This window comes from Mobula hypostoma, chromosome 29 (assembly GCF_963921235.1).
Source record: "Mobula hypostoma chromosome 29, sMobHyp1.1, whole genome shotgun sequence".
Classification (NCBI taxonomy): Eukaryota; Metazoa; Chordata; class Chondrichthyes; order Myliobatiformes; family Myliobatidae; genus Mobula; species Mobula hypostoma.
The window spans coordinates 9,719,027-9,745,047 of NC_086125.1; the positions used below are offsets into that span (position 1 = coordinate 9,719,027).

A 26,021-nucleotide genomic window follows, 5' to 3' on the forward strand; every position below is an offset into this window, starting at 1 on the left:
ATGTGGCAGCATAGTTAAATAAGGTGGCGAAGATGGCAAACAAAATGCTTATCTTTTATTAGCTGGAGCATGGAGCATAAAAGTATGTTGCAGCTTTATAAAACTGGGTTAGGCCACAGCTGAAGTACTGTGTGCAGTTCTGTGGTCACTACATGAAAGGAAGGACGTAATTGCACTACAGAGGGTATTAAAGCAATTCATAAGGATGATGCTTGAGTAACCCGGGAGGAAGTGTTTCAATTATGAGGAGAAGCTGGATAAAATGGTTTGTTTTTGATTGAGCAGAGGGGGCTGAGGTGGAACTTAATATATTAAGACAAACAGAATTATGAGGGGCAGCGGTAGGGTGTAGATTGTAGGAAATTTTTCTCCATAGCAGAGTTATCTAAAACTTGGGGGTCAATGTTAAATAGTTTGGAGGGGATCAGAGAAGGATTTTTTTGTCACCAAAAGGGATTTTGGAATCTGGAACATGCTGCCTGAAGGGTTGGTGGAAGCTGGTATTGTCGCAAAATTTAAGTATCTGGACAAGCACTTGAATGATCGAGGTATAGAAGGCTGTGGATCAATTTCTGGTAAATGGGTTTAGTATAGAAGGGTATGTAATGGTCAGCCTGCACATCATGGGCAGAAGGGCATGGTTCTGTGTTCTATGGCTCTGGTGGTTTGCTTGAGTTGCTATGCGCATTGTTGGATGGTGAACACATCCTTCAGTTTTGTCATAGTTAGCTCTGCAATTGGTTAGGTTGACGGTGCTCACTTTGGCTCAGAATGCTACTTGTTTAAGGTGATAATTGGAACACATAGCACAGAGAAGCGAATATTTATATCAACAAAGAGGGTTTTTACCAATATTGCTATCACTGTTTCTCTTCCCTCAGATTTCAATTTATGGGAGTAACTTCTGCACCTCAGCAAAGAATGCATTCTTCCTACTCATGAGAAATATCATCCGGTGAGAGTGTGAGCAAGTGTTTGTGTGAGTGGATTAAAAGTGACTATGTTGGGGGGGGGGTGGAGTGATGCAGTAAGTGTGTTAAGGGGAATCTTGAACCGCTGAAACGGTATCGTTGTGATTACTTAATTGGTGATATTCTTTCTTTCCTTCTCAGGGTGGTTGTTCTGGACAAGGTCACAGATTTCCTTCTGTTTCTTGGCAAGCTGCTCATAGTTGGAGGAGTAGGTTAGTATGCACAAACCTTCTACCCTGTGCTTCCATGCCTTGGGTGGAAACCTGCCTCCCTCTCCGTGCCTGGCATATGCTCACTCTGTCCTCTGAGGGGCTCCCACCTCCACCCCACCCCCTTGCTGGGAAATTTCCCATTCCCTGTGTCCTTGTGTTCTTGGTAGCATAACCCTGTGTTAGGGTCCAATGGTCACTATGCTGAATCTGCTGCTGATAGTGCTAAAAGTCCATGCACAGCTTGATGTGGCATGATGTCCACTTTAAGGTAGAGATTTGCTACTTGGTTCCTGCTCTGCTCTGAGTTTGCTGATCCCAGCCAGACAGTGGTTGGTGCTGCAGCTCTGTACCCTGAGCTTAGGGGCAGAAGCAGGTGAGTTCTCACCATTGATCGATCTCCGGTCGGGTCAGGTTTGGATTTGGAGTTGCCATGTCGAAGGCTGCTGACATCTGGTGTGGAACGTCATAAGATAGGTTCAAGGATCAGTAAGGATGTGGAGAATGGTGTAGGAGTGTTTGGTTAGGAAGCCTTTAGTTTGGAGGGTTGTTGAGAGTGAGCTCAACCTGCCAATGTGACCTTGTGCATTGAAGTTGATCACTCACTGATTTGATTGTTTTTTCTCATCCTCAGGCATCCTTGGATTTTTCTTCTTCACTAATCGGATAAGGATACTGGAGGACAAGACACCAGCTCTGAATTATTACTGGCTTCCACTGCTGGTGAGAGAGTCACATGTGTTAGCTACAGCATAGCCCACACTCAAACCTCTCAGCACAGCTCTGAGAACAACTATGATCTTACATGTTAGTCTTCCACCAATACACAATGATAATTAACTGATCTCAGCTATGTTTGCATTTGTGTTCAGCACATTGGATTGGGGAGGGGTAAGTGCCCCAGATTCCTGCTGCTAGTTGCAGTCTGGTGATGCCTTGCTGGAAAGCTTTGTGCGGGGTGGGGGGGGCTGTGTGTGTGTGTGTGTGTGTGTGTGTGTGTGTGTGTGTGTGTGTGTATTAAGGAGGGAGGGAATGAAAGATTTCATGGCAGATGAGATGTAGGATTGAGTCCAACAATGTGCCAGTACATGCAGTGCCACAGCTACCCTAACTACTTACTGAGGCTTCTAATGGTACCAGCCCAGAGCACCCCCTCCTCCCTGGCCATGCTCTCTTCTTGCTGCTACCATCAGGAAGAAGGTACAGGATCCTCAGGACCTACACCACCAGGTTCAGGAACAGTTATTGCCCCTCAACCAGAGGGCATAACTTCACTCGCTCCATTATGAACTGTTCCCATAACCTATAGACTCTTCAACTCTTCATCTTACGTTTTCAATATTTATTGGTTTTTTTTTGTATTTACACAGTTTGTTGTCTTTTGCACGATGATTGTTTATCTGTCATTTTGAGTGCACGCTTTCATTCTTCTGTGTTCTTGGATTTTCTGAGTATGCCCGCAAGAAAACAAATTTGAGGGTCATACATGGTGACATGTATGTACTTTGACATTAAATTTACTTTGAACTTTGAGAGAGACTTAATTTCAGAACAGAAAAGGAGAATGTTTTTGAGGGATGCTAATAATTGTGAAATGTGTGACCGTCTCAGTGTGGTGTGACAGCTATCAATAACAGCAGTGTGGAAAATAAATATACAGTGCCTATAAAAAATATTCCCCCCCCCCCCGAAGTTTTCAGGTTTTATTGTTTTACAACATTGAATCACAGTGGATTTGATTTAGCATTTTTGACTCTGAAAAGACTCTTTCGTGCCAAAGAGAAAACACATTTCTACAAATTGGTCTAAATTTATTACAATTATTAAACACAAAATAACTGATTGCATAATTACTCACCTGCTTTAAGTCTGTATTTAGTAGATGCACCGTTGGCAGTAATTACTGTCTTGAGCCTGTGTGGATCAGTTTTGCACAGCTGGACACTGCAATTTTTCCCTATTCTTTGCAAAACTGCTCAAGCATGGGGACCATGAGTGAACAGCTCTTTTTAAGTCCAGCCATAAATTCTCAATTGGATTGGGATCTGGACTTTGACTTGGCCACTCCAGGACATTAACTTTGTTGTGTAGCTTTGGCTTTATGCTTGGGGTCATTGTTTTGCTGGAAAACAAATCATCTCCCAAGCTGCAATTCCTCCAGGATTTCCCTGTATTTTGCTGCATTGATGTTACCCTCTATCTTCACAAACCTTGCAGGGCCTGCTGCAGTGAAGCATCCCCACAGCATGATGGAGCCACCACCATGTTTCACAGTAGGGATGGTATGGTTTTGATGCTGTGCCAAACATAGTGTTTAGTCTGATGGCTAAAAAGCTTGATTTTTGTTTCATCAGTCCACAGAACCTTCTTCCAGATGACTTCAGGGTCTCCCATGTGCCTTCTGGCAAGCTCTAGCCGAGATTTCATAAGGCCATAAGACATAGGAGCAGAAGCAGGTCATTTGGCCCATCGAGTCTGCTCTGCCATTCAATCATGGGCTGATCCAATTCATCCAGTCATCCCCACACCCCTGCCTTCTCCCCATACCCTTTGATGCCCTGGCTAATTAAGAACCTATCTATCTCTGCCTTAAATGCACCCAATGATTTGGCCCCCATAGCTGCTCGTGGTAACAAATTCCACAGGTTTACCACCCTCTGACTAAAGTAATTTCTCTGCATCTCTGTTCTAAATGGACGTCCTTCAATCCTGAAGTCGTGCTCTCTTGTTCTAGACTCCCCGACCATGGGAAATAACTTTGCCATATCTAATCTGTTCAGGGCTTTTAACATTTGGGATGTTTCTATGAGATTCCCCCCTCATTCTCCTGAACTCTAGGGAATACAGCCCAAGAGCTGCCAGATGTTCCTGATACGGTAACCCTCTCATTCCTGGAATCATTCTCGTGAATCTTCTCTGAACCCCCTCCAATGTTAGTATATCCTTTCTAAAATAAGGAGCCCAGAACTGCACATGATACTCCAAGTGTGGTCTCATGAGTGCATTATAGAGCCTCATCATCACATCCCTGCTCTTAGATTCTATACCTCTACAAACGAATGCCAACATTGCATTCACCTTCTTCACCACTGACTCAACCTGGAGGTTAATATTTAGGGTATCCTGCACAAAGACTCCCAAGTTCCTTTGCATCTCTGCATTCTGAACTGTCCCTCTATCTAAATAATCTGCCCGTTTATTTCTTCCACCAAAGTGCATGATCACACACTTTCCAACATTGTATTTCATTTGCCACTTCTTTGCCCATTCCCCTAAACTACCTAAGTCTCTCTGCAGGCTCTCTGTTTCCTCAACGTTACCCGCTCCTCCACCTATCTTTGTATCATCAGCAAATTTAGCCACAAATCCATTAATCCCATAATCCAAATCATTGATGTACATTGTAAAAAGCAGCGGTCCCAACACCGACCCCTGTGGAACTCCACTGGTAACCAGCAGCCAGCCAGAATAGGATCCCTTTATTCCCACTCTCTGTTTTCTGCCGATCAGCAAATGCTCCACCCTTGCTAGTAAGTTCCCTGTAATTCTATGTGCTCTTATCTTGCTAAGCAGCCTCATGCGCGGCACCTTGTCAAAGGCCTTCTAAAAATTCAAGTACACCATGTCTACTGCATCTCTTTTGTCTACCCTGTTTGTAATTTCCTCAAGGAATTGCAATAGGTTTGTCAAGCAGGATTTTCCTTTCAGGCAACCATGCTGGCTTTGGCCTATCATGTCATGTGCCTCCAGGTACTCCATAATCTCATCCCGAACAATCGATTCCAACAACTTCCCAACCACTGATGTCAGGCTAACAGGTCTCTTGTTTCCTTTCTGCTGCTTCCCATCCCTCTTAAATAGCAGAGTAACATTTGCAATTTTCCAGTCATCCAGTACAATGCCAGAATCTATCGATTCTTGAAAGACCATTGTTATTGCCTCCATAATCTCTCCAGCTACTTCCTTCAGAACCCGAGGTGCATTCCATCAGGTCAAGGAGATTTATCTACCCTCAGACCATTAAGCTTCCTGAGCACCTTCTCAGTCGTAATTTTCACTGCACAAACTTCACTCCCTGACACTCTTGAATGTCCGGTATACTGCAGATGTCTTCCACTGTGAAGACTGATGCAAAATACACATTCAGTTCCTCTGCCATCTCGTGCCCCTCATTACAATATCTCCAGCATCATTTTCTATTGGTCTTATATCTACCCTTAACTCTCTTTTACCCATTATATACTTATAAAAACTTTTAATATCTTCTTTGATATTAGTCACCAGCTTCTTTTCATAATTCATCTTTTCCTTCCTAATGACCTTCTTAGTTTCCTTCTGCAAGTTTTTAAAAGCTTCCCAATGCTCTATCTACCCACTAGCTTTGGCTTTCTTGTATGTCCTCTATTTTGCTCTTACTTTGGCTCTGACTTCACTTGTCATCCATAATAGTGCCCTTCTAACATTTGAAAATTTCTTATTTAGAATATATCTGTCTTGCACTTCCCTCATTTTTCGCAGAAACTCCTTCCATTGCTGCTCTGCTGTCCTTCCTGCAAGTGTCCCTTTCCAGCCACTAAAGGGAGGAGGAAGAGAAGATGACGGCACAACGCAGCGCACAGCGGCCATTCCGATGAATGATATATGTTATCTGTCAAGTAGGGTGCCGTGCACAATCCTGATTTGATGGAGACAGACGTGAGAGTACGGAGCAACATCTGGAGAAACTTCTGAAATGCCTTCTTCGCTGCCGCTGCTACTGTGCAGTCCAGAATCTCCAGAGGGGAAGGCCTCGAGTCCTCGGCTTTGCTTGTTGCTCGGCGGCCGGGCTGGGGTCGAAGCGCTCGGCAGAGGATGGTGCTTGGGAGTCTGTATTGGAGGGGCTGGTCGGAGGCTCGAAGTTTTTGGACAGACTCAGAGTCGGCTGTGGTCAGGTGCTTCCAATGCATCGGCAGTTGTCGGTGCCTGGAGGTTTATGGCAGGGAGAGTTTCTCCCTTTTGCCACCTGCTATCGGGACTATCGAGAGTTGATCGGAACTTTGAAATATTTTTTTTTACTGTGCCCATGGTCTGTTTTTATCAAATTATGGTATTGCTTTGCGCTGCTGTAACTATATGTTATAATTATGTGGTCTTGTCAGTGTTAGTCTATGGTTTGTCCTGTTTTTTTTTTGTGGTATCACTCTGGAGGAACGTCGTATCATTTCTTAATGCATGCATTTCTAAATGACAATAAACGAGGACTGAGTGTCCTCATAATCTAATCTAACTTGGCCAGTTCCCCCCTCATGCCATTGTAATTTCCTTTATTCCACTGAAATACCAACACATTGGAATTTAGTTTCTCCTTCTCAAATTTCAAAATGAACTCAATCATATTGTGATCACCGTTCCCTAAGGGTTCTTTAACCTCAAGCTCTCTTATCACCTTCGGATCATTACACAGCACCCAGTCCAGCACAGCCGATCCCCTAGTGGGCTCAACAACAAGCTGTTCTAAAAATCTATCCCTTAGTCATTCTACAAATTCTCTCCCTTGAGGTCCAGTACTGACCTGGTTTTCCCAATCCACTTTCATGTTAAAATCCCCAACGATTATCATGACATTGCCCTTCTGTCACGCCTTTTCTATCTCCTGCTGTAATTTGTAATCCACATCCAGGCTGCTGTTTGAAGGCCTGTATACAACTGCCATTAGGGTCCTTTTAACCTTGCCATTTCTTAACTCAACCCATAGAGACTCTGCATCTTCCGATCCTATGTCATTCCTTTCTAATGATTTAATATTATTTCTTGTACACAGAGCCACACCACCCCCTCTGCTTACTAACCTATCTTTCCAATACACCGTATATCCTTGGACATTCAGCACCCCATGGCAGCCATCCTTTAGCCAAGTTTCTGAGATGGTCACAACGTCATATTTGCTAATCTGTAGCTGGATTTCAAGATCAAATAGCATCTTCAGTCCAGTATTTGTTGCTTTCTGTTGTAAATCATCTCACTGGCTGTGATTATGCCTCATTTCCTGCCTGTCCTTCCTATCACCTCTGTTGCACGCTATCTTTGATTTATTTCTGTTTTCCCCTTCCTCAGCCCTATCACTCTGTTTTCCATCCCCCCTGCCAAATTAGTTTAAACCCTCCCTAACAGCTCTAGTAAACCTTTCCTGCTAAGATATTGGAACCCTTTGGGTTCAGCTGTAACCCATCCTTTTTGTACAGGTCATACCTCCCCAGGAAGAGGCCCCAATGATCCAGGAACCTGAAGCCTACGCCAGTCTGTCAGCCACACATTAATATGCCTGATCATGCTATTCTTGCACTTGCTAACCCGTGGCACGGGCAGCAATCCTGAGATTACTACCCTGGAGGTCCTGTCTTTCGCTTCCTACCCAACTCCCTGAATTCTCTCTTCAGGACCGTCTCCCTTTTTCTACCTATGTCGTTGGTACCAGCGTGTACCAAGACCTGGCCATTCACCCTCTCCCTTCAGAATACTCTGTACCCGATTCGAGACATCTGTACCCTGGCACCTAGGAGGCACCACACCATGCAGGTATCTCTACCAGGCTGACAGAACTTCCTGTCTGTGCTCCTCACTATGGAATCCCCTATGACTACCACGTTCCTCATCATCTTCTCTCCCTTCTGCACCACAGAACCAGGCTCAGTGCCAGAGACCCGATTGCCGCGGTTGTCCTCTGTCAGGTCACCCCCTGAGTTTTTTCATGTGAGTATTTTTTCCAAGAGTGGCTTTCTCTTTGCCACTCTCACATAAAGCTGCAACTGGTAAAGCACCTGGACAACAGTTGTATGAGCAGTCTCCCATCTCAGCCACTGAAACTTGTAACTCTCCAGAGTTGTCATAGGTCTCTTGGTGGCCTCCCTCACTAGTCTTCTTGCATGGTCACTTAATTTTTGAGGACAGCCTGCTCCAGGCAGATTTACAGCTGTGTCATATTCTTTTCACTTCTTGATGATTGACTTAACTGTGCTCCAAGGGATATTTAGTGACTTGGAAATTTTCTTGTATCCATTTCCTCCTGACTTGTACTTTTCAATAACCTTTTCGCAGAGTTGCTTGAAGTGTTCTTTTGACTTTATGGTGTAGTTTTTGCCAGGATACTGACTCACCAGCAGTTGCACCTTCCAGATACAGGTGTATATTTACTACAATCAATTGAAACATCTGACTGTACACTAGGTCTCCTGTTAACTAATTGTGTGACTTCTAAAACTAATTGACTGCAGTAGTGCTGATTTGGTGTGTCATATTAATGGGGGGTAAATACTTATGCAATCAATTATTTTGTGTTTTATATTGGTAGTTCATTTAGACCACATTGTAGAGATCTGTTTTCACTTTGACACAAGGGTGTCTTTTTCTGTTGAACAATGCCAAAAAAAGCCAAATTAAATCCACTGTGATTCAATGTTGTAAAACAATAAAACATGAAAACTTCCAAGGGGAGGGTGAATACATTTTATAGACACTGTATGTGATAATATTGTTATGCTATGTGTTTTGATGCTGGGTGTAATAGTATGGAATGATAATGAATCACCTGGAAAGTGTCTGAAGGAAAGCTGACTATGCCAGTAATATTCCTATTATTCTGTGTTACAGACTCTGATTATTGGCTCATACCTTGTTGCACATGGGTTCTTCAGTGTCTATGCTATGTGTGTGGACACACTGTTCCTCTGTTTCTGTGAGTATCATACATGTGCTTCTGTGTTTCTCAGCTGGGGCTGAAATTGAGCTCTGATGCTTTGTTAATGATTTAATGGAAGCTTTGATTATTGATCTTAAGCATCTAAGCAGAAAAATATGATCTATATATTTAAAATCTGAGTTTATTCTTGTTATTTCTGAATGATGCTGAATTTTTTTGTCATCTGCAGCTTCAAAGTCTAGCCCCAAGTTACTGCTGAATTAATGAATCTCAGCTTGGTGTTCTATAGGTGCCTTAACTGGCTTCAGCATGAACCAAGAATTAGCTCCTTTGTGTGAATATCAATTAAATACAGATCCATTTTGATGGACAATTGTTGCCTTGGCCATACTGCAAACAAGATTGAGCCATGTCAAGGGATAAATAGTCTCCTTCTGCTCCAGTGTTCCTAAAATGACCGTGACACAGACAATGGGGTGGAACTCCATTCACTGCACTGTACTCCACTGAGGGTTGCTACTTTTAGGAAAACTGGGGAGAAAGATGAGAATACTGAATTTATCTTTGTCTCAGAGGAACAGTTTAAAATCAGCATCAGATGTCAATGTAATCATGGTTTCATTTAAGATTTGTTGATGGACTGGATTCAGTTGAGCTGCACTTTGCCAAGGACCAAATTTGTCCATAGTCCATGCTGGTCAAATTTCTTGCCAATTTAACTGATGCTTATGACTTCAGACATTTTCTGTATCTAATTATTTGCATTTAGCAAGGTTAGTGCTTGTCCCCATTAGCTCCCTGTAACATGACCTTTTACTTATTTCCCTCTTTCAGTTTTATCTATCTTCCAATCCAGTTTTCTGTTGTATTTTCACAATTAAAGTGGAGCCGTTGTAGTGTGGGTTACGGACTAACCCACCCCCTTTCCCTCAATGAGAAATCTGGACAGAGTTAGGCCCTTGAACCTGAATGGGATCTGCCTCTGGATGCATTCCCAGCTCATGTCGAAACATATGGTTGCTGCCTTGTCAATTGTGGCTTGGCAGTGTCAAGTCAGTCATAGACAGCTTTGCTTTGTTCCTGTACTCTTTGTACATCCTCAGATCCAGAGGGGACTAGGTCCTGAGTAGTTTGAATGTGAAAGGCTGGAGCTTCTGCCAACATGCTCAGAGAATATCCTGTCAAAGAAATTGGGGGGCTTTGTTAATTTCCTATGTTTGGGTCAGCGCAAGTTCTAGATCTTTAGTTGGGGGGGGGGGGGAGAGAGGGAGAGAAAAAAAACTGAACCGAGCTCCAATTTGATATCTGATGAGGGAATTCACTCTGAAATTTGGATAGCCATGGTCTTTTTACAGTGATTCTAGCTACCTGTTTTTTCTGATCTCTCGTTGCTAATCACCATCCTGAGCTCTGTCTATATTTGTGTGCTGCAACATTTCCTTTTGCTGGCTCTGACTATTATCTGCCTCTTTCTCTTTTACTCTCTCCCTTCTTTCCTCTTGCTGTCACCTTGTCCTCCATTCATCACCTCTGAATGGCGATGTACTTGGATTCTTCTGCTTTTCCTCTACTGCTGTGTCGTTGTTGGGAAACCAGGTGAAGATTTGGAACGGAATGACGGCTCTCCAGAGAGACCATACTACACATCACCAGAGCTACGTGACATTTTGTACAAAAAGGAACTGGATCCTTCTCACACATCAGAATTGCAAGAAGAGTGATGGCAAGCTTCTGAAGGAGGCACAGTCACTTTTATTAAACCTCTAATGAATCCATTAGTAATACCCTCCAGAGAAGATCCAGTAACTCAACTGCCAACACTTGCTTTGTCTTTGCAGAATTCCCTGTGTTAGTAATATTACCTAACAGTGTGAACTGAGGAGTGTTTGTCAGTATTGAAATTGTTGTAGAGCATTTAATTTCAACTGATAGAAGCTAGAGAATGAGATGAATGATTTAGATGAGTATGAGAAGTATTTAAGTGGAGTGAGGGATTGGAGGCTCAGTTGAGAGAGAAAGGGAATTGATATGTTTTTTTTTAAAAGCACACCTAATTTTCATTTTTTAAAGATTCTTGTAAATCTTTAAAAGAAGATTTCACTATCTGCTCTTACTATTAATGTCAACATATAAAATAATTAATATAATCAATTACCAATATAATCTTGAACTTTAATGCAACATTACACATATAGTGGAAATAAAATAATTTGATCCATTTAATCTTTTAGCTGCTGATAGGTTTGATTCCTGGGTGCAATACTCACTAGTTTGAAAGGCTACAATATGGTGAGTCAGGATTTTAGAGTGAGGTCTGGGGTTGATAGCGCATAGAGTTTCTGGATACTAACCCTACTGGGGTTTGAGATTCTTGTTTATAAATATGATATTGCTATTCATGCAGTGGAAGACCTGGAGAGGAATGATGGTTCGACTGAGAGACCTTATTTCATGTCCAAAAATCTTCTGAAGGTCCTGAGGAAGAAAAATGAATGAAGACTGCTAAGCGCAGCTTGCAATTTGGGACATACCTCTACTCTAACAACGTGGAGCTTCCTTACATCATCCTAATCATTATCTGAACATGGAGCTAGGTGCCTGAAATCGAGTATATCCAAGCTCTAGGATATAACTCTTGCAGAGGTTCTTCTCTGTGAGTTCTTTGTATGCAGCAGAGTGGGTACTGAGCTGTGCCAAAACATGTTATTATCCTCTGAGAGATGTTGTATTTTTTACATGCATTTGTAAAAAGATGATCTATCTAGGATTGTGCCAGGCAGACCCACACTTAACATCTCCTGCTCTAATTACTTTACAGAGAATAAATTCGGAGGTATTACTAATGAATGAGATTTTGCATGCCAAATTGGAATGGTTTTAATAAACTCCACAATTGACTTTTAAATTTTGGCATATTGTGGCCAGGCTTTATTGCTATGTTTAGCATGTAAGCATTGTCAAGTATCTGTAAGTCTACATATAATAATTTTTGTTTCCTTTTCTCTTCCTTGCCTTTCCTAACCTCTATCCAAATGCTGTTAATTATGGGCATGTTCTAGGGTGCTGAGCACCCTCCTACCAATCTTTATTAAACTGTAAAAACATTTTTAAGATAGGCATCAGATGTACTCTGACTTTACCCCTGATGTCAGTGTAAGTAAAGCCCTAGTCACTTGAGTGATAACAGTAAATTAAATGTTAATCTTCCAGATCGTTGAAACAAAACGGTTATATTACTGCTCATCTAGAAGCCTGAACTGCTGGTTCAGAAACATTAATTCAGATTCCTTTATGGTCGCTAGGAATTTAAGTTCAATTAATGAAATAAACCAGAGTTTAGCGTCATAATTATAATGACTATATTATTGTAAGGACCCAGTTTATTAATTTGCTCTCTAAGGATAGAAATTAGCTGACTATACAGACTGGTATCTGTGCCTCCAAATATTCTAATGTTATTTACTCCAAAATAGCCAAAAAAAAACTCAGTTGTATGAAATTGCAATGGAGTGTGCAAGTTCCATTGGCACACAGTCTTTGATTGTTCGTTAAGGTAACCTATCACCATTGTGCCAAGAGCAGGTAGCAAATGTACATTAAACGCTAGACTTTGCAACAACATTGACACCTTGTGAACTAATTTCAAGAAGTGTTTAGGGGGTGCTGTTCAGAAAACCTTCAAGTTGCTTTGGCATCTTAGGGATATTTTCATCTTGTGCTTTATTCACACATGCTGCCGTGGACACATTTCTCTAAAGAATATGTTGACCATTCTGCTACATGGGTTCATTAATAAAAAGTACAGTTGTATATCACATGCATTCTAAAGCTGGGCAACAAAATCCTGTTTCTGTATGTTGAGGTTGAGATTAAAGGCATTGATTTTTTTTTTAATGATTAATACACTTTGACAGTCTTGTTAAATTTCTAGAAGCCTCTCTCAATTAGGAATGCTTTGACCTTGTACAGAAGCAGCTTCTATTTTGTATTTAAAATTTCAAAATGTTATTTTAAGAAATGACCTATATAATTTTTTCTGTATAAATGAGACTGCAGAGAATATAGCTACATTTATTTGTCTGTACATATAAAATGTGTGAAGTACAGCTAGTCACCATTTGCATGACCACATTATCAACCAAAAAATAAAGTTGTATTCTTCCTTTTGTAAATTAAGGCTGATTTGTATTCATGGTATCGATTTCAGCAATTTATAGCTGACCTCTAGCAAATTGCTCCCACAGATTTTGTTGGAGGAACTCAGTAGGCCAGGCAGCATCTATGGAAAAGAGTACAGTCAACGTTTCGGGCCGAGACCCTTCAGCATTATTGGAGAGAAAAAAAAAAGATGAGTAGAGTTAAAAGATGGGGGGGAAGGAGGGAGAAACACAAGATGATAGGTGAAACCAGGAGGGGTGAAGTAAAGAGCTGGGAAGTTGATTGGTGAAAAAGATACAGACTGGAGAAAGGGGAATCTGACAGAAGAGGACAGAAGACCATGTAAGAGAAAAAGGGGAAGGAGTACCAATAGGCAACCAAGGAGACAAGGTGAGAGAGGGAAAAGGTAATGGTGAATGGGGGTGGGGCCATTACTGGAAGTTAGAAAAATCAATGTTCATGCCATCAGGTTGGAGGATACCCGGACAGAATATAAGGTGTTGATTCTCTAACCTGAGTGTGGCTTCATTGCGACAGTAGAGGAGGCCATGGATAGACATATTGGAATGGAAAGTGGAAGTAAAATGGATGGCCACTGGGAGATCCTGCTTTTCTGGTGGATAAGAGCATAGGTGCTCGGTGAAGCAGTCTCCCAACCTACATCAGGTCTCGCCGATATACAGGAGGCCACACTGGGAGCCTTGGACAACTGCATTGGTGCTGCTTCCTGTACCCACGTGGAATTCATCGACTTCATCCACTTTGCCTCTAATTTTCACTCTGCCCTTAAATTTACTTGGTCCATTTCCAACACCTCCCTCCCCTCTCTCGATCTCTTTGTCTCTGTCTCTGGAGACAGCTTATCTGCTGATGTGTATTATAAACCCACAGACTCTCACAGCTATCTGGACTATACCTCTTCCCACCCTGTTATTTGTAAAAACGCCATCCCTTCTCTCAATTCTACCTTTGCCGCCGCATCTGCTCTCAGGATAAGGGTTTTCATTCCAGAATGAAGGAGGCGTCCTCCTTCAAAGAAATGGGCTTCCCTTCCTCCACCATCAACGCTGCTCTTAACTGCATCTCTTCCATTTCACACATACCTGCTCTCACCCTATCTGCCTGCCACCCTACCAAGGATAGGGTTCCTCTTGACCTCAGCTACCAGCCCAGCAGCCTCTGCGTCCAGCACATAATTTTTTGCAACCTCCGCCATCTCCAATGGGATCCCACCACCAAGCACATCTTCCCCTCTTTCACCCCCCCCCCCACTTACTGCCTTCCACAGGGATCACTCCCTATGTGACTCCCTTGTCCATTCATCCCTCCTCGCTGATCTCCATCCTGGCACTTATACTTGTAAGCTTTGCCTGCCCCTAAACCTCCTCCCTCACTACCATTCAGGGCCCCAAACAGCCCTTCCTGGTGAGGCGACACTTCACCTGTGAGTCTGTTAGGGTCATATACTGTGTCTGGTGCTCCTGGTGTGGCCTCCTGTCTATTGGTGAGACCTGACAAAGATTGGAAGAGTGCTTCACCGAACACCTATGCGCCAGAAAAAAGTGGGATCTTCCCAGTGGCCATCCATTTTAATTCCACTTCCCTTTCCCATTCCGATATATCTAGCCATGGCCTCCTCTACGGTTGTGATGAAGCCACACTCAGGTTGGAGGAACAACACCTTAAGGCCAATTTATACTTCTGCGTCAAATCTATGCCGTAGGTACAGCGTAGCCACGTACCCTACCCCATACCCTATGCCGTAGCCTGACGCGCACCTCCCCAAGAATGTAACTATGCGTCGTGGCGATGCAAACCGCAACGACTGTGATTGGTCTGCTTGGGAGCATTGCATTTCCTCCTACGCTGCAATAGCTTCCCATTGGGCGACTGAAGGGCAGGGAAGGAATTCTGGCTGCAATGCTTTCCATAAAGCTTTACAGTCCTCTGAAATTATGGAGGACCCTGTGCTTGACGCCACTTTGTAGCTCGCTGCTACAGCCTGTTGACTTCCACCTGAAGCTAAAACTCAAATGGTGATTACCAGTCTCTAAGTATACTGTGCGTACACTGATGCGAAATAAATGGTTGGAGACGATGAACCAAATAGTCAAATCTACCTGCCGACATCCAAAAATATTTGAAATGCATTTCCTCGTCCATGTCTCTCAGTGGCTGGACAAGCACAGAAAATTCCCCCTCCTTCAGTTTCAGTCGCCATTGTTTGAAGTTTGAGTTTCTTCATGTTGAGTTTCAACATGAAGAAACTCGACACAGTGGTATATAAACCCCACCGCCAACTAGCGTTTTGGTGGTGAATTGCAGAGCGATGCAGGCACCAACGTACAAGTATAAATGCTCACAACGGCGTAGGCTACTATGCAGAAGTATAAATCAGCCTTTACATTTCACCTGGGTAGCCTCCAACCTGATGGCATGAACATCGATGTCTCAAACTTCCAGTAGAGGCCTTCCCCCCATTAACCCTTCACCATTCCCTTTTCCCTCTCTCACCTTATCTCCTTGCCTGCCCATTGCCTCCCTCTGGTTCTCCTCCCCCCTTTTTCTTTCTTCCATGGCCTTCTGTCCTCCACTATTAGATTCCCCTTTCTCCAGCCCTGTATCTCTTTCACCAATCAACTTCCCATCTCTTTACTTCACCTCCTGGTTTCACCTATCAGCTTGGGTTTCTCACTTCCCTCCCCCCACATTTTAACTCTAGTCAACTCTAGTTTTTTTTTACCTCCAGTCCTGCTGAAGTGTCTGGCCCAAAACATCGACTGTACTTTTTTTTTCCATTGATGCTGCCAGACTTGCTCAGTTCCTCCAGCATTTTGTGTGTGTGTTGCTTGGATTTCCAGCATCTGCAGATTCTCTCCTTTGCTCCCACAGATTGATCCTTGCTATAAAAAGCATTCAAAACGCAATTCTATCATTTATTAGATTGCAGCCATTGCAGCTCCCACTTTTTAAAAAACGTATCTGTATGGAGTTGGTGTGGGATCCAATAAATTGTAATGTTAACATTCAACTGGATAGGTGTCTGAAATTTCTCAGTTTCAGTTGGATGCAGTGAGAGACTGCTTGCAAAGAAATGTTTGCTAAGCAGCAGATTTAAACTATTTGCATGTTGAGACGTTGGACTGCAGACGGTGGTATTTGTGCATTGCTAAGAACCAGGACACCCCATAACTCCTGTCCAACACGATTATAGTGCAGAATCAGGGCTCAGCATCCCTGCTTGAAGGCAGTCGGCAAAGGATGGGGCAAGTCCGAGATGATATAACCTCTTTAGCCACTTAAGATTTCATAAACTGGGCTACAGGAATCTGGTTTCTGACCACTGAGCCTTAAAAAAAAGGCATGCTATTAAGCTCCTTTCTGAAACAGTTCTAGAGCTAAGATGGCAAGGATTGGTACTTTGCAAAGATGGAAAGCATTTGATGAAAGTCCATTTTTTGCCTTGAATTATTCTTTTAACGTAATAAATCTATCAATAATCAAATGCTGGAGCAACTCAGCGGGTTAAAAACAAAATGAGTTAATGTGTTCTACTAAGCCATTTGCACAAACTGGCAAGATATTACGTAGCACATGCCTGTACCAATTAACTTTATCCTCCTTAGCTAATGGTCTGGGGTTTATTAATATTAATCCCTACCCCCAGTGCAGAAAGTAAGTACAATTCATTTTCACAGCACAAGACGGGGTTGTATTAACGTAAACTGATGCATTACAGTGACCACCTCAGACCCAATTCTTGTTTAGTTTCATATTCAATAACCTTGTACGTGTAACCTGCCTTTCAGTTTCTTAGCTCAGACCTTAAGGAGAAGCTCAAAGCTGGCGCTGTTCTCTGTAAGTGACCAGAAAGGAGCATGGTAAGTACAAGTCAGCCATTTGTTAGCTGGGGAAAACCTGTATAGATGGAACTTTCAGTATTCACCATAAAAAGCCACTGCTGGCAATAAAAAGGACATGAACAATTACTAGAATTAAATTACCATCATGATTTCAGTTTAAGGAAGGTGAGAATCTGCATTGGTAAAACTGCTTTTCTATATCCAGGACTTTCTATTTTACATTGGTTATGATTAAACAGGGTGGCCTATTAGCAATACCTGAAAAAGACTGAGATAAATGCCCTAATACAGCGGTCCCCAACCACAGGGCTGCAAGGCACGTGCTACCGGGCCGCGAGGAAATGATATGAGTCAGCTGCACCTTTCCTCATTCCCTGCCACACCCACTGTTGAGCTTGAATGCACGCGAGGTCATTACCCGCGCGTCATCCATGTCAGCGCGGGAAGGAGATCAACTCCTCGAGCTTGCAAATGACGGCGAGCTGAAAATATGTTTGACATAACATCTCTGCCGGCATTCTAGATCAAAGTCAAGGCTAAATATCCTGAGTCAGCCACGAAAGCACTGAAAACGTTGCTTCCATTTCCAACATATCTCTGCAATGAATGCAACGAAATCTAAATTGAGGAATAGACTGGACATAAGGAACCCCCTTCAAGTATCGCTGTCTCCCATCACCCCTCAATGGGACCGTCTTGTTGCAGGGAAACAAGCCCAGGGCTCCCGCTGATTCAGCGATATTGGTGTGTTGCAATGATTTTATGTGCCCATAACCCTCCATTCCTTTCCTGTCCATATACCTATCCAATTTTTTGTTAAATGATAATATCAAACCTGCCTCTACCACTTCTACTGGAAGTTCGTTCAACACTTACTTCAAGCTCCCCTGTTCTCCCCTGATAATTGACTTATCACCATGTTCATGCGAGGAAAATATGCGCTGTGTGTTTAATATTAAATTTGTTAGATAAACCCTTTTGGAAATGAAATTGAGTGTATTAGCCACTTATCACCTATATTCCGGTCGTGATTAACACCCCTCCCGAACAGAATCACCAAAAACAATTTGTAGGAAAAAATTGGCACGTACACACATGCGCACACAGGTGCCCGCGCAAGGCTTCATGGTCATGGTAGTCTTTCTCGGAGTAAACACAAGTGTTCCGTATTTGACTGCTACTCTTGTCCATTGGCAACCCTACCTCACCCCCCCCCCCGGTCGGCAAGAATATTGTCAATATTAACTGGTCCGCAGTGCAAAAAAGGTTGGGGACCCCTGCCCTAATAGTCTGTTGTGTGGTTCTATAGTAAATGTTGGCTAGAATTCTTTAAAGAATGTCATGAAATTTAAGTCTAGTTTGACATGATTAAACAATACAGCAATATTGTGGAGTTTGCTAACACCCTGCTTAAATTTGTTGAGTGATTTGAGCTACACAGCTTCTAACTCTAGAATGAGTTCTGTCAAACTGGCCAGTTTGTGCAGCTTTAGATAGCAGTATCCTGTTTTGTGCCTGAACCACCACACCCCTTCTCTCCATTACATCCCAAGGCACGTTCTTTCTTCTTTGGCAGATTTGTATTTCGCATCTCATCCAGATGGTTGTTCATGTGCAGCTTATGTCCTTTAGTTATTCTACCATCGCTCAGCAACAAAGTTGAATCTTTAATCTTGCTCTCACTAAGATTACCTTACACACTACAAGTGGTAGAGAGTCCTCAGATGGAGCCTTTGCCGATTTTCTTTCTGCATTAACCCAGCTCTTATACAGGGCTAGCCCTTAAATATGATCGTTGATTTTCATGATATTTAGAAGATAGAACACTACAACACAGTATAATCCTCTGGCCCACAATATTGTGCCAACCTTTTAACCCACTCCAAGATCAATTTAATGCTTCCCTCCTGCATAGCGCTCCATTTTCTATCATTCATGTTCCTCACAGACAGGACCCAGGGGACAAGCTCTCCTCTGCAATCACTCTGAGCACCGGTGCCCCACAAGGCTGTGTACTCAACCCCCTGCTGTACTCACTGTACACCCATGATTGTGTAGCAAGTTTCCATCAAACTCAATATATAAGTTTGCTGATGACACAACAATTGTAGGCCGTATCTCGGGTAAGGATGAGTTTGAGTACAGAGAGAAAATTAAGAATCTGGTGGCATGGTGCGAAGACCTATCCCTCAACGTCAGCAAGACGAAGGAATTGGTTGTTGACTTCAGAAGGAGTAGCGGACCGCACGACCCAATTTACATCAGTGGTGCGCAAGTGGAACAGGTCAAAAGCTTCCTCGGGGTCAATATCACAAATGACCTGACTTGGTCCAACCAAGCAGAGTCCACTGCCAAGAAGGCCCACCAGCACCTTTACTTCCTGAGAAAACTAAAGAAATTTGGCCCGTCCCCTAAAACCCTCACTAATTTTTATAGATGCACCATAGAAAGCATTCTTCTAGGGTGCATCACAACATGGTATGGAAGTTGTCCTGTCCAAGACCGAAAGAAGCTGCAGAAGATCATGAACATCACACAAACCAATTTTCCGTCCTTGGACTCACTTTACACCGCACACTGTCGGAGCAGGGCTGCCAGGATGATCAAGGACACGACCCACCCAGCCAACACACTTTTCGTCCCTCTTCCCTCCGGGAGAAGGCTCAGGAGCTTGAAGACTCGTACAGCCAGATTTGGGAACAGCTTCTTTCCAACTGTGATAAGACTGCTGAACGGATCCTGACCCGGCTCTGGGCCGTACCCTCCAAATATCCGGACCTGCCTCTCGGTTTTTTTGCATTACCTTACTTTCCATTTTTCTGTTTTCTATTTATGATTTATATCTTAAATTTTCAATATTTACTATGGATTTGTAATCCAGGGAGTGGGAAGCGCAGAATCAAATATCGCTGTGATGATTGTACGTTCTAGTATCAATTGTCTGGCGACAATAAAGTATAAAGATCTGCCTATACCACCACCCTTGGGCATGTTCCATACACCCACCACTCTCTGTGTAGTTTTACATCTCCTAATCAGTCCAATGTCTCCTCAGAGAATAAATGTAACTCTAAGATGTTTCCCCGAAACTTGTGCCAGGGACAGAGCAGCAGCCAGGCAAAGTTCTAAGGTGCCTCCTGTGCATTAGGTGGCCATTTCAGTTGTGACCGGTCCTTATCTTGTTTTGTGCTACACCAGTAGACAGAGTCCTGTTTCTGAGTCTTGTGTTAGATACAGAAGGTTCATTTGTCACTATGGTTTCTGCTTAATCTTTCCTCAGGACCCTTCATTGTTGTGGAATTGAGGGTTGCTGCATTCCTGTTCCAAGTGATTTCTGAAGATCGTGACTTAAATTGCAGATCTGAAGTGGGTACATAAGTAGCATATTAAATTCAGATGTGTGAAGTAATGTATATCTGGAGAGGCAAACAGAGCAAAAGGTTACAAAATAAGTCATAGCATCCTAAGCAGTGCAGAGGGATTTTGGAACACCATCTGCAGATGCAAAAAGAAGTTGAGGTGTCTATAGGAACCAATCACTTATCTGCTTTTTGCTCCGGCTTCCAGCATCTGTAGACGTACTGCACAGCACAGACACAGGACTTTTGGCCTAACTGATCCAAGCCAACCAAGACACCCATCTAGCTAGTCCCATTTACCCTTAGCCTTCTAACCTTTCCTATCCATGGACCTGTTGGTGTCTCCTTTGAATGTTAATATACACGCTTCAATGACTTACAGCCATGCATTTTCCAACAAGTTGGCACTGGAGCATGGCACCTCTTTGCAAACTGCTCATCTGATATAAAGACCACTGTCTGGGGAAAAAATTGCTCCTCAGACTCCTATTAAACCTTATTTCTCCACAATTACATATTACCTCAATGAGGCAACACATGGAATACTATACTAAGTTTTGTTATTGTTCCTATGTACATAAGAACATAAGAAATAGGAGCAGGAGTCGGCCATCTGGCCTGTCGAGCCTGCTCCGCCATTCAATAAGATCATGGCTGATCTGGCCATGGACTCATCTCCACCTACCTGCCTTTTCCCAATAACCCTGAATTCCCCTACTATGAAAACATCTATCCAACCTTGTCTCAAATATATTTACTGAGGTAGCCTCCACTGTTTCATTGAGCAGAGAATTCCACAGATTCACCACTCTTTGGGAAAGACAGTTCCTCCTCATCTCCGTCCTAAATCTACTCCCCTGAAACTTGAGGCTATGTCCCCTAGTTCTAGTCTCACCTACCAGTGGAAACAATTTTTTTCCCCTCTATTTTATCTATCCCTTTCATAATATATATGTTTTGTTAAGGTCTCCTATCATTCTTCTGAATTCCAGCAAGTACAGTCACAGGCGACTCGATCTCTCCCCATATCTTTGGAGTCGACTAGGTGAACCTCCTCTGCACCACCTCCAAAGCCAGTATATCCTTCCTCAAGTAAGGAGGCCAGAACTGCACACAATACTCCAGATGTGGCCTCATCAGTACCCTGTACAGTTGCCTCATAACCTCCCTACTCTTGAATTCAATCCCTCTAGCAATGAACGCCAACATTCCATTTGCCTTCTTGATAGCCTGCTGCACCTGCAAACCAACTTAATGTGGTTCATGCACAAGCACTCCCAAGTCCCTCTGCACAGCAGCATGCTGCAATTTTTTACCATTTAAATAATAATCTGCTTTCATTTTTCCTTCCAAAGAGGATGACCTCGCATTTACCAATATTGTACTCAATCTGCTGGACCCTTGCTCACTCATTTAACCTGTTATATCTCTCTGCAGACTCTCCGTATTCTCTGCACAATTTCCTTTTCCACTCAATTTAGTGTCATCAGTAAACTTCAAAACACTACACTCGGAACCCTCTCCCAGATCATTAATGTACATTGTGAACAGTTGCAGGCCTAGCAGCGACCCCAGCACCACATCGCTCACTACTGATTCCCAACCAGATAAACACTCGTATCCTAACTTTCTGCGTTCTATTGGTCAACCAGTCTTCAATCTATGCTAATACATCACCCCAACTCTCTGCATCCTTATGTTGTCTTTACGTGACACCTTATTGAACGCCTTCTGGAAATCCAAGTGAGTGATGTCCATCTGTTCCCCTCTATCCACTGCTCTCATACAGCACAATACAGGCCCTTCGGCCCACAAAGCTGTGCCGAACATGTCCCTACCTTAGAACTACCTAGGCTTTACCCATAGCCCTCTGTTTTTCTGAGCTCCATGTAGCCATCCAGGGGTCTCTTAAAAGACCCTGTCGTTCTCGTCTCCACCACCACTGCCGGCAGCCCATTCCAGGCACTCACCACTCTCTGCGTAAAAAAAAACCTTCCCTGACATCTCCTCTGTACCTACTTCCAAGCACCTTAAAACTAGGCCCTCTCGTGCTAGCCAGTTCAGCCCTGGGGAAAAGCCTCTGACTATCCACACAATCAATGCCTCTCATTATCTTGTACACCTCTATCAAGTCACCTTTCATCCTCTGTCGCTCCAAGGAGAAAAGGCCGAGTTCACTCAACCTATTCTCATAAGGGATGCTCCCCAATCCAGGCAACATCCCTGTAAATCTCCTCTGCACCCTTTCTTTAGTTTCCACATCCTTCCTGTAGTGAGGCAACCAGAACTGAGCACAGTACTCCAAGTGGGGTCTGACTAGGGTCCTATATAGCTGCAACATTACCTCTTGGCTCTTAAACTCAATCCCATGATTGATGAAGGCCAATGCACTGTATGCCTTCTTAACCACAAAGTCAACCTGCGTAGCAGCTTTGAGTGTCCTATGGACTCGGACCCCAAGATCCCTCTGATCCTCCACACCATTAATACTATATTTTGCCAAATTATTTGACCTACCAAAATGAACCACCTCACACTTATCTGGGTTGAACTCTGTCTGCCACTTCTCAGCCCAGTTTTGCATCCTATCAATGTCCCGTTGTAACCTCTGACAGCCCTCCATACTATCCACAACAGACCAAACCTTTGTGTTGTCAGCAAGTTTACTAACCCAACCCTCCACTTCCTCATCGAGGTCATTTATAAAAATCACAAAGAGTAGAGGTCCCAGAACAGATCACTGAGGCACACCACTGGTCACCGGCCTCCATGCAGAATATGACCTGTCTACAACCACTCTTTGCCTTCTGTAGGCAAGCCAGTTCTGGATCCACAAAGCAATGTCCCCTTGGATCCCATGCCTCCTTATTTTCTCAATAAGCCTTGCATGGGGTACCTTATCAAATGCCTTGCTAAAATCCAATCCATCTACGGCTCTACCTTCATCAATGTGCTTAGTCATATCCTCAAAAAATTCAATCAAGCTCGTAAGGCACGACCTGCCCTTGACAAAGCCATGCTGACTATTTCTAATCATATTATGGCTCTCCAAATTTTCATAAATCCTGTCTTTCAGGATCTTCTCCATCAGCTTACCAACCACTGAAGTAAGACTCACTGGCCTATAATTTCCTAGGATATCTCTACACCCTTTCTTGAATAAGGGAACAACATCTGCAACCTTGCCCGTCCTCATTGATGATGCAAAGATCATTGCCAGAGGCTCATCAATCTCCTCCTTCGCTTCCCACAGTAGCCTGGGTTACATCCCATCTGGTCCCGGTGACTTATCCAACTTGATGCTTTCCAAAAGCTCCAGCACATCCTCTTCCTTAATATCTACATTCTCAAGCTTCTCAGTCCACCGCAAGTCATCCTTACAATTGCCAAGATCCTTTTCAGAAGCAAAGTATTCATTACGTACCTCTGCTGTTTCCTCCGGTTCCATACACACTTTTCCATTGTCACACTTGATTGGTCCTATTCTCTCACGTCTTATCCTCTTGCTCTTCACATACTTGTAGAATGCCTTGGGGTTTTCCTTAATACTGTCCGCCAAGGCCTTCTCATGGTCCCTTCTGGCTCTCCTAATTTCATTCTTAAGCTCCTTCCTACAAGCCTTATAATCTTCTAGATTCATATCATTACCTAGTTTTTTGAACCTTTCGTAAGATCTTCTTCTTGACTAGATTTACACCAACCTTTGTACACCATGGATCTTGTACCGTACCAGCCTTTCCATGTCTCATTGGAACGTACCTACTCAGAACCCCACGCAAATACCCTCTGAACATTTGCCACATTTCTTCGGTACATTTCCCTGAGAACATCTGTTTCCAATTTATGCTTCCAAGTTCCTGCCTGATAGGCTCATAGTTCCCCTTACTCCAATTAAACGTTTCCCTAACTTGTCTGTTCCTATCCCTCTCCAATCCCTCTCCAATGCTATGGTAAAGGAGATAGAATTGTGATTACTCCCTCCAAAATGCTCTCCCACTGAGAGACCTGACACCTGACCAGGTTCATTCCCAATACCAGATCAAGTACGCCTCTTCTTTTGTAGGCTTATCTACATATTGTGCCAAGAAACCTTCCTGAACTCACCTAACAAACTCTACCCCATCTAAACCCTTCACTCTAGGGAGATGCCAATCAATATTTGGAAAATTAAAATCTCCCACCACAACAACCCTGTTATTGTTTCTCCATTCCAGAATCTGTCTCTATATCATATCCTATCTGCTCCTCGATATCCTCAAAGAACTCCAGTAAGTTTGTCAAACATTACCTGCCTTTGCTGAATCCATGCTGCAAGTGCATGATGGATCCATTTCTTTCCAGATCCCTCACCATTTCTTCTTTAATGATAGCTTCAAGCATTTTCCCAAATACAGATGTTACACTAACTTGCCTTTTGCCTACATCCATTTTGTAAATATATATTTGTTACAGAGGGGGTTGAGCATACAGATTCCTGTGACGGCAGATTTCTCAGATGAACAGAGAATTTGTAGACTCTGTTCTGTGGCGTTCTGGAGAATGACAGGTAACCTCAGTCAATCTCCAACGATAAATTGCCTGCCCTGGAGGGTTGTGGAGCCGAGATCATTAGTGGTATTTAAATGGTAGATACATGTTGTATAGAAGAGGATCTGAGGACTGAAGAGGGAATCAGCCATGATCATTTCAAATGGTGATGCAGGTTAATGAAAAAGATTCTGATTGGGTTTGACAGCAGGAACATAAAACATGGACAGTGGTAGGACACACAAAACTCAACAGTGCAACAAAGAAATGGGTGTTTTGGCTCAGGATGTCTGTGACCACCATTTCGCCAATTTAAACTGCACATGGTCCATATTCCTCTGTCCCTTACCTGCTCACATGTCTGTGTAAATGCCTCAAAAAATTTATGTCATATATTCTGGCAGCACATTTCAGGAATCTATCACTTCCCTCAAAGTGAATCTTATTGTCAAAGTACATATACAGTTGCAAGAAAATACTATTGTGACTTGGATAAAGATTAGACCACATTTTATGAGTAATTAATGCAGGAAACCAGGTAATTGCAAAGGGTCCACAAACTTTTCCTTGGAACTGTATGACACCATATATGACTTGACATTCATTTTTCTGTGGGCATACTCAGAAAATCTATAGAATAGAAGCTATGACAGGATCAATGAAAGATCAACCTGAGTTTGGAAGTCTTTTATATCTATGTTACTTAAAATTCATTTTATATATGCTGATTAACATTATTCCAATCTCTTTGTACCAACTTTGTTATTGAGTTTATAATTTTGAAAATTAATAAAAAGATTTAAAAAGAAAGAAAAAGAAAGATCAGCCAGAGTGCAGAAGACAAACAAACTGTACAAATGCAAATATAAATAAATAATGTGAATCTGAGATAATGGGATTGAGAGAAATAACCTTTGTTTTTGCCATCTCACTTTAAATTTAGTGAGATTAGGAAAGCTCAGAGGGGATTTGTGAGAAAAGTTATATTTTACGCAAAGTGGTAGATTCCAGAAATTTCTTAAATTACATCCCCTTTTGTATTACCACCCTGGGAAAAAGATGCTGAGAATCTATGCCTCTCATCATTTTATATATACTCCAATCGGGTTATCCCTCAGTCTGATTCTCCTGAAAAAATACTCCAAGAATTCCTTATAGCTAATACTGTCTAATCCAGACAACAACCTCTGCCAATTCTGAACATTCTTCCTGTAATACAGTGACCAGAATTGCACAAGGAACTTGAAATGTCGCCGTAA

General features: G+C 42.8%; 1 protein-coding gene across 3 annotated transcripts in view; it reads left to right on the forward strand.

Annotated features, from left to right (window-relative positions):
- Positions 1–13,049, forward strand: part of slc44a2 (solute carrier family 44 member 2 (CTL2 blood group)) — a 90,999-nt gene extending 77,950 nt beyond the window's left edge. The window contains exons 18-23 of one of the 3 annotated variants that reach the window (XM_063036105.1): positions 882–955; positions 1,113–1,183; positions 1,815–1,903; positions 8,807–8,891; positions 10,452–10,595; positions 11,260–13,049. In XM_063036105.1, coding sequence (XP_062892175.1) covers positions 882–955; positions 1,113–1,183; positions 1,815–1,903; positions 8,807–8,891; positions 10,452–10,576 — 444 coding nt within the window. In that variant the 3' untranslated portion in view covers positions 10,577–10,595; positions 11,260–13,049. The remainder of the gene's footprint in view (positions 1–881; positions 956–1,112; positions 1,184–1,814; positions 1,904–8,806; positions 8,892–10,451; positions 10,596–11,259) is intronic. The other 2 variants (XM_063036103.1, XM_063036104.1) reach the window with 2 other exon arrangements.
- Positions 13,050–26,021: the final 12,972 nt, after the last annotated feature.